General features: G+C 37.2%; 1 protein-coding gene across 5 annotated transcripts; it reads left to right on the top strand.

Annotated features, from left to right (window-relative positions):
* Positions 1-6,393: 6,393 nt before the first annotated feature.
* On the top strand, positions 6,394-13,543 carry LOC108284922 (olfactory receptor 9K2). Of its 5 annotated transcripts, none has more exons than XR_005195940.1 (3): positions 6,394-6,714; positions 6,811-6,894; positions 13,327-13,543. XR_005195940.1 is itself a non-coding variant. In XM_037729013.1 (3 exons), exon 3 carries the CDS (start codon positions 10,134-10,136, stop codon positions 11,073-11,075), a length of 942 nt encoding a protein of 313 aa, XP_037584941.1. In that variant the 5' UTR covers positions 6,394-6,476; positions 6,811-6,894; positions 10,125-10,133; the 3' UTR covers positions 11,076-11,178. The 5 variants fall into 5 exon arrangements, 3 of the variants coding, with proteins under 3 accessions (XP_037584941.1, XP_037584940.1, XP_017357390.2); XR_005195941.1 differs by lacking the exon at positions 13,327-13,543 and adding an exon at positions 7,340-7,375; XM_037729013.1 differs by lacking the exon at positions 13,327-13,543 and adding an exon at positions 10,125-11,178 and having other exon boundaries at positions 6,394-6,476.
* Positions 13,544-13,898: the final 355 nt, after the last annotated feature.

Below are 13,898 nucleotides of genomic sequence, written 5' to 3'. Positions count from 1 at the left end.
TCTGTCTTAATGTTGTTATTTACCCAGTGGTCATTCAGGAGCAGGCAGTTCAGTTTCCATGTAGTTGTGCAGTTTTGAGTGAGTTTCTTAATTCTGAGCTTTTTTAAAAAAAAAAAAAAAAAAAAAAAAAAAAAAAAAAAAAAAAAAAAAAAAGAAAGAAAAAAGAAAAAAAAGCAGAAAGAAGGTTTTATTCAAGATTATTGCAATAGGGGTCAAAAATATTGCAATTGGAGAAACTAAACTCAACTCCACTGAAGCAAGATGGAAGGTTTTTAAGCATTGCAGCAATGTAGCAGGAAAGTACAAGGGGGGAATTGAGGAAAGGTTTGTCAATGTAATTAGGCCTTTTGTGTTTGCCAACTGGCACTTATCACTGAGGAAAGTTAGCTTCCTGCTCTCTCACAGAGAATGAGGGTAGGGACTTCATCTTTCCTGATGGCTACATTTCAAAGGGATGACTCTCAGGTCTTTGTGAAAGACTTTCCTAGGTAGTAAAACTGGCTAGAGGCTGAGAGAAGATTTACATCTGAAAGGGACAGGGAAAGAATTTGCAATACAAGCTTTCTAAAGTAAATACTCTAAGAAAAGGTGATCAGGGTCTTATAGGCAGAAAGAAGTTTGTCTGAAGTGTAGTCAAGCTGAGGGGAATGTTAAGGCCTTCTTGGTCAGAAGTCAAATGTATTTGCCTGTTTTGGAAAGACGGTAATAAGTTTGTCAAACGCCATACTATTCTTGAGGGAAGAAAACCAAAGATCCAGTAGCCAATCTTAAAAGATTTTCAAGTTTCTATCCATTTGTATTCCTAGGTCCCTTAAGCCCACAAGTCTGCTTCCTTTCTCTAACAGGCTTAGATGTAGGGGAGAAAGGCGAACACAAGGAGTATCTTGAGGTTTTGCTTGTTTCTGCTGTAACACCTGTTAATTTCAAATAGCAACTTCTGCTTCTGTCTCTAGCAGAAAAACCAGCTCCAGGATTCATTGATTTTTTTCAAGGGTTTTTTGTGTCTTTGTCTCCTTCAGTTCTACTCTGAAATATCTTAGTTATTTCTTGTTTTCTGCTAGATGAAACCTGTATGATCCTGAACTCACCTGTGCTAATGCATAGGCAATTATAACTTTCTTTATTATTCTTCACCAAAGACAATCAAGCCCTTTTGGTTTATATCCTCTCCCAAGGACCTGACACAAAGACAATCCACAGAGCCTGAGCCAAAAAAAATATCTGGGAGTCAGCACACTTAAAACTGTATGTCTCTAAAGAGACACTTTGAACTTAATATCCCTGAAAATCTTTCAGCAGCCTTCCACTCTATCACCTCTAAATCTGGGGCCTCTGTTTCCTTTTTTTCAATGCACTATTCAACTGCTAACAATTTTACTCCATCTACCAGATCTACCGACATCTCTCTTAAGAAGTATCAAGTACCTTCAGCGACTTCATAACTATAGAGTTTTTGTTTTGATATTGTCACCATTAGCCTTTGTACAGAATTCACCACTCTTCAGCAATCAGCTCTTCTTTGACTGAGGCTTTTTCTCCCCCTTGGATTCAGGATAATGTGCTTTTTTCTTTTCTATGTCTGTCATGGACTTGACTTTCTGGGTTTATGTCCTAAAGGTAGAAATACCCCAAGGATCTGTCTTCACCTTCCTCTGGTCTTGACCTACACCTTTTTCACCTTCTTCTTGGGGTTAGTTCATCCACTTCCATAGTTTCAACTACAACGTTTCTGCTGATGACTTCTGTTTTGTTTTGTTTTTGTGAGACAGAGTCTTGCTCTGTTGCCCAGGCTGGAGTACAGTGGCACAATCTAAGCTCATTGCAACCTCTGCCACCTGGGTTCGAGCGATTCTCCTGCCTCAGCCTCCCAAGTAGCTGGGATTACAGGCATGTACCATCATGCCTGGTTAATTTTTGCATTTTTAGTAGAGATGGGGTTTCACCATGTTGGTCAGGCTGGTCTGGAACTCCTGACCTCGTGAGTTCTAATTTGATTGCACTGTGGTCTGAAAGACTGTTTGTTACGATTTTTGTTCTGCATTTGCTGAGGAGTGTTTTACTTCTAATTATGTGGTCAATTTTAGAGTAAGTGTGATGTGCTGCTAAGAATGTATATTCTGTTGATTTGGGGTGGAGATTTCTGAAGATGTCTATTATGTCTTCTTGGTCCAGAGCTGAGTTCAAATCCTGGATATTCTTGTTAATATTCTGTCTCGTTGATCTGTCTAATATTGACAGTGGGGTATTAAAGTCTCCCACTATTATTATGTGGGAGTCTAAGTCTCTTTGTAGGTCTCTAAGAACTGGCTTTATCCCAATCTGGGTGCTCCTGTATTGGGTGCATGTATATTTAGGATAGTTATGTCTTCTTGTTGCATTGATCCCTTCACCATTATGTAATATCCTTCTTTGTCTCTTTTGATCTTTGATGGTTTAAAGTCTGTTTTATCAGAGACTAGGATTGCAACCCCTGCTTTTTTTTGCTTTCTATTTGCTTGGTAAATATTCCTCCATTCCATCATTTTGAGTCTATGTGTGTCTTGCCACATGAGATGGGTTTCCTGAATACAGCACACTGATAGGCCTTGATTCTTGATCAAATTTGCCAGTCTGTGTCTCTTAAGTGGGGCATTTAGTCAGTTTACATTTAAGGTTAATATTGTTGTGTGTGAATTTGATCCTGCCATTATGATGCTAGCTGGTTATTTTGCCCTTTAGTTGATGCAGTTTCTTAATAGTGATGATGGTCTTTATAATTTGGTATGTTGTTGCAGTGGCTGGTACTGGTTCTTCCTTTTCATGTTTATTGCTTTCTTTATGAGCTCTGGTAAGGCAGGCCTGGTGGTGACAGAATCTCTCAGAATTTGCTTGCCTCTAAAGGATTTTATTTCCCCTTCACTTATGAAGCTTAGTTTGGCTGGATATGAAATTCTGGGTTGAAAATAATTTTCTTTAAGAATGTTGAATATTGGCCCCCACTCCCTTTTGGCTTGTAGGGTTTCTTCAGGGAGATCTGCTGTGAGTCTGATCGGCTTCCCTTTGTGGATAACCCAACCTTTCTCTCTGGCTGCCCTTAGCACTTTTTATTTCATTTCAATCTTGGTGAATCTGATGATTATGTGTCTTGGGGTTGCTCTTCTCAAAGACTATCTTTGTGGTGTTCTCTATATCTCCTGTATTTGAGTATTGGCCTGCCTTGCTATGTTTGTGAAGTTCTCCTGGATAATATATTGAAGAGTGTTTTTCAACTTAGTTCCATTCTCCCTGTCACTTTCAGGTACATCAATCAAATGCAGATTTTTTTTTCTTTTTACATAGTCCCATACATCTTAAAGGCTTTGTTCGTTTCTTTTCACTTTTTTCCTCTAATCTTGTCTTCTTGCTTTATTTCATTGAGTTGATCTTCAGTCTCTTATATCCTTTCTTCCGCTTGATTGATTCAGCTATTGATACTTTTGTATGCTTCTCTAACTTCTCTTGCTGTGTTTTTCGGCTCCATCAGGTCATTTATGTTCTTCTCTAACCTGATCATTCTTGTTAGCATTTTGTCCAACTTTTTTCAAGGTTCTTAGCTTCCTTGCATTAGGTTAAAACATGATCCTTTAGCTAAGAGGAGTTTGTTATTAACTACATTTTGAAGCCTTCTCCTGTCAATTCATCAAACTAATTCTCCATCCAGTTTTTTTACTTTGCTGGAGAGTTGTGATCCTTTGGAGGAATAGAGGCATTCTTGTTTTAGGAATTTTCACACTCGTTTCTCCCCATCTTTAGGGATTTATCTATCTTTGGTCTTTGAAATCATTGAATTTCGGAGGGGGTCTCTGAGTGGACGTCCTTTTTGTTGATGTGAATACTATTCCTTTCTGTTTGTTAGTTTTCCTTCCGACAATCAGGTCCCTCTGCTGCAGGTCTGCTGGAGTTTGCTGGAGGTCTACTCCAGATCCTGTTTGCCTGGGTATCACTGGCAGAGGCTGAAAATAGCAAAGATTGCTTCCTGTTCCTTCCTCTGGAAGCTTCATCCCAGAGGAGCACCTGCTAGATGCCAGCCAGAGCTGTCCTGTATCGGTGTTTTTCAGCCCCTACTGAGTGGTGCCTCCCAGGCAGGATAGCTGGGGATCATGGACCCACTTGAAGAGGCAGTCTGTCCCTTATCAGGGCTTGAATGCTGTGCTGGGAGATCCTCTGCTTTCTTCAGAGCTGCCTGACAGGGACGTTTAAGTCTGCTGAAGCTGTGTCCACAACCACCCCTTCCCCCAGGTGCTCTTACCCAGGGAGGTGGGGGTTTTATCTATAAGTCCCTGACTGGGGCTGCTGCCTTTCTTTCAGAGATGCCCTGCCCAGAGAGGAGTGAATCTAGACAGGCAGTCTGGCTGCAGCGGCCTTGCTGAGTGGTGGTGGTCTCCACCCAGTTCAACCTTTCCAGTGGCTTTGTTTGCACTGTGAGGGTATAACTGCCTACCTAAGCCTCAGCAATGGCGGGCACCCCTCCCCCCACCAAGCTCAAGCATCCTGGGTCAAGCTCAGACTGCTGCGCTGGCAGAGAGATTTTCAAGCCAGTGGATTTTAGCTTGCTGAGTTCCATGGGGGTAGGACCCACCAAGCCAGAAGACTTGGCTCCCTGGCTTCAGCCCCGTATTCAGGGGAGTGAACAGTTCTGTCTCACTGGTGTTCCAGGTGCCACTGAGGTATGAAAAAAAAAAAAAAAAAAAAAAACTCCTGTGGCTAGCTCAGTGTCTGCCCAAATGGCTGCCCAGTTTTGTGCTGAAAACCCAGGGCCCTGGTGGCATAGGCACCAGAGGGATATCTCCTGGTTTGCAGGTTGCAAAGACTATGGGAAAAGTGCAGTACCTGGGCTGGAGTGCACTATACAGTCCCTAATGGCTTCTCTTGGCTAGGAGAGGTAGTTCCTCTACCCCTTGTGCTTTCTGGGTGAGGCGATGTCCCACCCTGCTTCAGCTGGTCCTTCTTGGGCTGCACCCACTGTCCAACCAGTCCCAATGAGATGAGCCAGGTACCTCAGTTGGAAATGCAGAGATCACTTGCCTTCTGCGTCAATCTTGCTGGGAGCTGCAGACCAGAGCTCTTCCTATTCAGCGATCTTGCCAGCAGTCGGAAATCCATTCTTCTTACTGTTTTACATATGATGCATTTATAGCAGTTAGCTTAAAGATTTGATTATCAAAGACAAATTGTGATTTGTTTGCCTGATATAGAACAGTTTTTTAAATTATTTTGGATTATATACAGGGACTGATGAAGAATTACTAACTTAATACATGACACCTGCATAAACAACTTTCAAGTAATTAAAATTATAAAATAAACCCAAGTTTAGATCCAGTCAATCATTTAACCTTTATTTAATGGATCAGAGGGCATTTGTTGGATTTGGGGCATAGTCATGCTGTTCTATCTTTTCTTATCAATTACTGTTGAGAAAATATAGTTAAGGAGTCATCAAGGAGAGATTTGGATGAATGAAATTTTAAAAATAAAAACAAAAATAACTTTATGACTAGGACCAAAAATTTTTCCGTAAGTTACATTATGAACCACAACATTTCCTTTCACATCTACTTCTATTTGCTTATCAATAGCTGTGCTATACTGTTCACAATAGCAAAGACTTGGAACCAACCCAAATGTCCATCAATGATAGACTGGGTAAAGAAAATGTGGCACATATACACCATGGAATAGTATGCAGCCATAAAAAAGGTTGAGTGCATGTCCTTTGCAGGGACATGGATAAAGCTAGAAACCATCATTCTCAGCAAACTAACAGAAGAACAGAAAACCAATCACTGCATGTTCTCACTCATGGGTGGGAGTTAAACAATGAGAACACATGGATACTGGGAGGGGAACATCACACACCAGGGACTGTCGGGGTGGTGGGAGGCAGGAGAGAGATAGCATTAGGAGAAATGCCTAATGTACATGATGAGTTGATGTGTGCAGCAAACCACCATGGCACATGTATACCTGTGTAACAAACCTGCACGTTCTGCACATGTACCCAGAACTTAAAGTGAAATTAAAAAAAAAAAAAAAACCTGTGCTATAATGATAAATTGAAAATGCATCCTTTTCAGTGAAGAATTTAAAATTAAAAGATCCTTGTGTGTTCTCTTAAAGGAAAAATATGTCACATGCACTGTAACTCCTATTAGGCTTTAAAAAAAAAAAAAGGTCTAGAATCTCTGAGGTCCTCATGAATCTTGCTTCTAGAACCTAGAAGTCTTATTAATGGACTTGTTTTCTTCTCTCCCAGAGGTACTGTCTCCCAGAAGATAAAGGAAATCTCAATGCTGCAATTATTTGAAAAAGTTATAGCAAAACCAAAGCCCTTATAGAGAACTGCTGTTGATATTTGGCAGTATTGAGAGATGACAAAGAGCTCGAGACCTCTACTTGCATATCCATGGCAATCTATCTTCTGGCCTTGAAAGCATAGGAGCCTCTGAGAATGCAGGGTAGATACTGTCGTGTGGCTTGATTCCCAGGTTCACTTTGCAGAACTATGGACTATAGTTCCTGGAATTACTTTAGTTTTGGCAGAACGTGATTTGGAAAATTCACCTTGACTCTCTTCTAAAAAGAATTATAAAATTTTTCAGGAAATCAACTAAGAAAAGGACTGTTTTTAAAATAAAGCAATGAGGCATATAAGCCGCATTTATCTATGGGAAGAATCTAAAGCTGGAAAAACAAGTGTGCGTTTGTGAGGGATAATTTATTTTATTTCAAAGTAATTATTTTTCAGTACTTATGACAGTCATTAATTAACTTTATGTTTACCTTTTCTAGGATTAAAACAATAAACAGAGGAAAACATTGGAATTCTGCTGCTTCTTTTTTAAGAGAATCTGACAAGTTACTAAACAATACAAGGTAAAAGTAACTTTTAAAACATGTACGTTTTTGAAAAATAAGTCACAAACTGACTACTTGTTGGCTTCTCCGGGAAGAACTCCCTTTTTCAGGTAAAAAAATGTCATCAGTAATACATTTATTAAAATGTGTAATGTTATAATGTTTATAACATTTATGACAAATTTATTTTAATAAATAAATTTGTTTTTTACATTTTTCTCTGACTCTGCATGCTCATTACCATTCAACTTTTTTCTATATAATAAATATGTATTGAATTATTATCATTCACTAGATTCAGAACATTATGTTGACAACACAGAGCAAACAAGCTGAGTCTGATGTTAAGGATATTATTGTCAAGTGAGGAATAATTAATATTTAAGAATAATATTATAATGTTGGAGTGGGTTTGTTAGGAATAAATCTTGAAAATTATAATAATCTGTGTTCTTGCCTCTAGGTGAGAATAAAAGGAAGATAAATAAGATATATCATTTTTCAAAAAATGATTTTCCATGCTTACTTCAGTCAGCTTTCTTTTTTTTATTATTTTTTTATTTTTGTATTTTTATTTATTTATTTATTTATTATTATTATTTTTTTTCCCATTTATTTATTTTATTGTATTTTAGGTTTTGGGGTACATGTGAAGAACATGCAAAATTGTTGCATAGGAACACACATGGCAGTGTGATTTGCTGCCTTCCTCCCCATCACCTACATGTGGCATTTCTCCCCCTGCTATCCCCCCCCCAGCTCCCCACCCCCCACCGTCCCTCCCCTATGTCCCCCCAACTGACCCCAGTGTGTAGTGCTCCCCTCCCTTTGTCCATGTGCTCTCATCGTTCAACACCCGCCTATGAGTGATCACTTGTTAAATATCTTACACATTTCCAGACCCTAAGTGCAAGCTAATGTAAGATCTTACTACTTTTTACTCATCTACATATTTAATTTTTGATAAAACTGGTGAATATTTTATTTTCAACATTTAATACAGCAGTGAGTAATGATAACATATTATGCAACTTTTCTCTTAATAATTTTTTTCTCAGGCAAAATATTCCATTTCTCCAAGATTTCTTTTTTCTCTCTAAACTTTTAATAGATTGATTCCTCCCCTCAACTGAGAATGTTTTGTCCAAAAGCAATCATATATATTATTATCCTTCAACCTAATAAGCACTATTTGGTATGAATAGTGGAACTGAGCACTGAAAAGTATAATAAAAATAATGGCTAGCATTTGCTGAATACTTACTTTACCATAAGTGGCGCTAAGTGACTTATGTAGATATGTCATTTTCTATTCCCAATAAAACTTTGAGGATTCCGTTTTACATATGAGAATACAGTAGCATAGAGAGAGAGCATAAGTAACTTGTCCAAAGTCCCATTTAGAAAGTGAGAGAGGCAGAAGTAGAATCTAGATTTATTCAAACCTAAAACCCATACTAACCACTGCAGTATTAGTTTTTATGTTTTTCTCTGTTACTGCAGAATCATTACCATTCAACTCTTATCTATAATAAATATGTATTGATTAATTGCCATTTACCAGACACATAAAGTTATGCTGACAACACATGGAGAACAAATTAAATTTTATCTCAAGTTATTGTCAAGTGAAGAATAATTAATATGTAATCTCAATATTAAAATATGGGGTGACAGTTGGTCTCTTCCAGTTGCCTTTGGATGAAACATTTGACGCAGGTTGAAGAATTAGAGATTTTATTTTGAAAATATGAAATTTTAACTAAACTCTAAAGTACAAGCAGAAGTAAGGTAGGGGAATAGGAGGGGCTCTTTATCAAAAGATGATATAGTACAGTGATTAATAATTAATGATAATTAAAAGCATAGATTCTGGAGCCAGTTTTCTTGGCTTCAAATCTTGATTCTGACTCTAGTAAGTGAATTTCAGCAGACTTCATTTCTCTGTACCTGAATTTCCTCATCTGTAAACTTGAGAATATACTAAAACCCACCTCAAGTTATTATTGTATGGATTAAATGTACTATGATGAAAGCATTTAGAAAAATGTCTGCCACATAAAAAGTGCTATCTACATATTTTTTATTATTGTTGCCTACACAGAAACATGCCCATAAAGCCCCTGGGGCAGAGAAAGATGGCTTGTATTGTTAATATATGTAATTTAAAAATCTATTTGAGTGGTAATGAGTTAATAATGGCTACAAAAGTTGTATTCAGGGCAAATAAAAGTATAATAAACAATGCCCCCATTTGTATCCTTTGCAGTATTAATTTCTAAAGTAACTCCTTTATCTGTAGAAGGGTTCTACTGTAGATCTCTTCTTAAAGAACTACAAGTCATATTGACACATAGAGGGGAAAAACACACACTGGAGCCTTTTGCGGGGTGGAAGGTGGGAGGAGGGAAAGGATCAGGAAAAATAACTAATGGGTACTAGGCTTAATACCTGGGTGATGAAATGATCTGTACAGCAAAACCCCAAGACACAAATTTACCTATATGACAAACCTGCACTTACATCCCTGAACTTAAATAAAAGTTAAAAAAAAATCTTCAAGTCTTGGGATCAAGAAATGAAAGGAAGTTTTCTTTATGAAAGGGCTTTGATGGCCCATCTGGGAGAGAAATTCTTGAATATGAGTACTAATAATTTTGTGCTTGGTATATAGCTTCCATCAGAATTCAGTTTCCATGACCCACAAAAGGTAATTGCACTTCTCAAGTAGGTTTTTTTTTTTTTTAACTCAGTCACTTTCTTCATATCTGTTGGTACTCCAAATTAAGCCCCCGTTTTCCTAAACTTGACTACTAATATCTACTACTACTAATACCCAAGTATCTCCAAACCCAAACTACCTAATGTGCTTCCCAAAGTCATTTATTAGATTAGTTGTGCTCTTTTCCAGCCACTGCTTCATGATGGTGAAGTTATTGTGTAAATCATGAGTGGGAAATATATAGAGAAGTGATCCTTGTAAATGTGAAAGGCATTTGGGTAGAAAAGCATTGTATTAGATGCAGAGGGAAGAAACCTAACTCTGCCACTTAAAGAATTAAGAAATACAACTAATCTTTGCTTTCAGCAGCAATTGGTTGGCTTTAAGTCCCAGTATATTTATGAGGCTAAAATTAATAATGATTGTAAAATAACTTTGTAAATCCTAATACTATGAAAAATTATTTATAATGCTAGGATCCAAACCAAGAGTTTATTTGTATATTTTGCCTTGTGCCTCTCAGCAGGTTTCTACCATGGGTGACAGGGGAACAAGCAATCGCTCAGAAATGACTGACTTCATTCTTGCAGGCTTCAGGGTCCGCCCAGAGCTCCACATTCTCCTCTTCCTGCTATTTCTGTTTGTTTATGCCGTGATCCTTATAGGGAATGTTGGGATGATGGCCATTATTGTGACTGATCCTCGGCTGAACACACCAATGTATTTTTTCCTGGGCAATCTCTCCTTCATTGATCTTTTCTATTCATCTGTTATTGCGCCCAAGGCTATGATCAACTTCTGGTCTGAAAGCAAGTCTATCTCCTTTGCAGGCTGTGTGGCCCAGCTCTTTCTCTTTGCCCTCTTCATTGTGACTGAGGGATTTCTCCTGGCGGCCATGGCTTATGACCGCTTTGTTGCCATCTGCAACCCTCTCCTCTACTCTGTTCAAATGTCAACACGTCTCTGTACTCAGCTGGTGGCCGGTTCCTATTTTTGTGGCTGCATTAGCTCAGTTATTCAGACCAGCATGACATTTACTCTGTCTTTTTGTGCTTCTCGGGCTGTTGACCACTTTTACTGTGATACTCGCCCACTTCAGAGACTCTCTTGTTCTGATGTTTTTATCCATAGAATGATATCTTTTTCCTTATCATGTATTATTATCTTGCCTACTATCATAGTCATTATTGTATCTTACATGTATATTGTGTCCACAGTTCTAAAGATACGCTGTACTAAGGGGCGTAAGAAGGCCTTCTCCACTTGTAGCTCTCACCTGGGAGTTGTGAGTGTGCTGTATGGTGCTGTCCTTTTTATGTATCTCACTCCTAACAGATTTCCTGAGCTGAGTAAAGTGGCATCCTTATGTTACTCCCTGGTCACTCCCATGTTGAATCCTTTGATTTACTCTCTGAGAAACAAAGATGTCCAAGAAGCTCTAAAAAAAATTCTAGAGAAGAAAAATACTATTCTTTGATTATTATTTCTCTTTCACCAATGGTACTGTGGCTATTTATTTAATACACCTGTGGTCATTAATAAAAATTACCCTCCTAAATGTCATAAAAATACTCTTAGTAGATTGTTTCATGTGATGTACTCTTTCCATATTTTGCTTTTTATCCCCCAAGATATCAGTAATTCTGAAAATCTTGGATATTGGAGATATCCTGAATATTAGGGAAGTATTTTTATTGATAAACCCTCTCACTGGTCTTCAACATTTTATTTCCCATAATTTATATCTATTGATTCTTGTGGCATACTGTAGAACAATATTTTGAATTTTGTTATAGTGCTTTAGCAAAATTTTGCCTGGTTTTCATCTTTTGGGTTGCCCATCCCTCCTACACACAGTCATGGGTAGTTGACAAATCCTTGGGCATAAAACCAAAATCCAGACATTTTGCCAAAAGTACTTATAGAGATCACAAAGTGGAGTTCCTGAAAGAAGGTGGTTGGTCATCAAGGAAACCCTTCTTGGGCTACATGGAAGATTGATTAAAGGGGGATTAGACTGAAGTCAGGAAACCTGCTACAGTGGTTTATAATATTGATGTGGGCTTCAAGGTATGCCAATATTAATGAGCAAAGACAGATTTTTAATCTGGAAAACAGTGTGGCAATTTCCCAAAGAACTTAGAAGTATCATTTGACTCAGCAACCCTATTATTGGGCATATACCCCCCCCAAAATAAATTATTTAACCACAAAGACACACACACATGTATGTTTACTGCAGCGCTATTCACAATAGCAAAGACATCTAATCAACCTAAATGCCCATCAATGATAAACCTGACTAAAGAAAAAAAAGGAGATATTGAAGTAACACAGAAATTATTAAGAGTAAGCAGTCATATGATCATTTCATAACAAAGTTACAGATAAAGGAGATATTAAAGTAACACAAAAACTAGTAAGGGCAAGCAGTCATATGATCATTTTGTAACCAAGTGAAGGCTCCGCTGCTCACCACTTGCAAAGCCAATGACAAGGACAAAGAACAGTGAAAGGAAAGTAACTTTATTTCCAAAGATAACAATGGATAAACAGCCAGCTCATAGCTCTAACTTTAGGCTGAAGAGAGGGGCTTAAAAGGAGGAGCTTTATATGAAAGACATGCAGGAGTTGTGCTGAATACAAAGTCTGTGTGTCTTGTTTCAGAGGCTCCATCCATGTTGCTGTAAAGGATGTGGCCTCATGCTTTATGTGGCTGCATAGGATTCCATGGTGTATATGTACCGCATTTTTTCAGTCCTTTCATTGACTGTTAACTTATTCTCTGTATTAATTTTCAGACTAATATCAGCATGGTATTTACAGTAGAGACAAGTTATGAGTTCCTAAAAGTAAGGGTTATAGTCTATTCGGATTTTAAAAATAGTGAGTATCTCTTTGTATAAAGTATGAGAAAAGAAGAATCAAGCATTTATTCAACTGTTTTGTTTTATTATTTTGTTCAGTAAGTATAAGGTTATTCCACTTTAATTTCTATGTTCAAATTCCAAAGGGAGGAAAAGAGTTAAGGAAAGATGGAAAAAAGGTTGAGAAGAAGGAAAGCAAATAAAAGTCTGATTTCATTGTGATTAGAAAATATATGCAAAACCAGTATTGCTTTTAGCAGACAAGAATTTATGTCACAACTAAAAATTTATGTGGCCATAGAGGCAAAAATAATGAAAGACATAATAATATGAAGTTGATATGTAAAATGATGAAGATTTTATCAAGATCTTAAGATTTCTTTCTAACATAAGACATACAATATTATATATTATTTTTCTATAGTAAATAAACTAAATAATTATTAAAAATAAAATAAGACTATTAATTTATTTCCATTATAAATAAAAATCTGAAGTAAACCATAATGTCTATGAGAAATATCTTCCACTAAGGGAGGTAAGTTTCAGTGGCAGTAAGCTGGTAATAAAATCATCAAAACAAAACTCCTCTTGTTTCCAATATTTTCCCCAAATCTCCATTTCCTCAAAGTATACTTTGAAGGAAATCTGCATTTTTATTTGCAAAGAAGTATATCTAAAAAGGCTTACCAATCAGATTGAACTCTTCACTGGGAAGACTTTTTAAAAATAGCAATCTATTCTTTTTGTTCACTGTTATTTTTTAAAATATGGGAAACAATACGATGAATATTTATGTGGGTTTACCAGTTATTTTTATTAAAACATCATTTATTTCCTTCATTTTTACCATCCCTCCAGTTTAATCTATGTCTCACCTGTGAAGAATAGGAACAACTCAAAAATGTCTGAATTTATTCTGGTGGGATTCAGAACACTCTCAAAGATACAGGTCTTCTTATTCCTGGTGTTCTTGATGTTCTACATGGTTAATGTGGTGAGAAATACAAGCATGATAACTGTCATGAAGATGGATTCCAAGTCTTTGCTATTGTGAACAGTGATGCAATAAACATACAGGTGCATGTGTCTTTATAATAGAATGCTTTATAATCCTTTGGGTATATACCCAAATGTCCATCAACGATAGACTGGATAAAGAAAATGTGGCACATATACACCAAGGAATACTGTGCAGCCATAAAAAAGGATGAGTTCATGTCCTTTGCAGGGACACAGATGAATCTGGAAACCATCATTCTCAGCAAACTGACACAATAACTTTTAATACAGAAATGTAGATGCAAATGATGGTATGTATGCACACACGTATGCATGCATGTATGAATAGATGTGGATGTATACATATACATATATACATATGTATGTCTGTCAACTAAGAGATTTACCAGCAGCTAAACAGCAATAACATT

This window comes from Cebus imitator, unplaced genomic scaffold (genome assembly GCF_001604975.1).
Source record: "Cebus imitator isolate Cc_AM_T3 unplaced genomic scaffold, Cebus_imitator-1.0 Scaffold285, whole genome shotgun sequence".
NCBI classification, from domain to species: Eukaryota; Metazoa; Chordata; class Mammalia; order Primates; family Cebidae; genus Cebus; species Cebus imitator.
Note: the sequence above shows the minus strand (reverse complement) of the source record. Positions and strands in the feature narration are given on the sequence as shown.

Excerpts from the sequence above, each read along its gene's own strand:
- LOC108284922 (XM_037729013.1), top strand. The coding sequence starts at position 10,134 with ATGGGTGACAGGGGAACAAGCAATCGCTCAGAAATGACTGACTTCATT.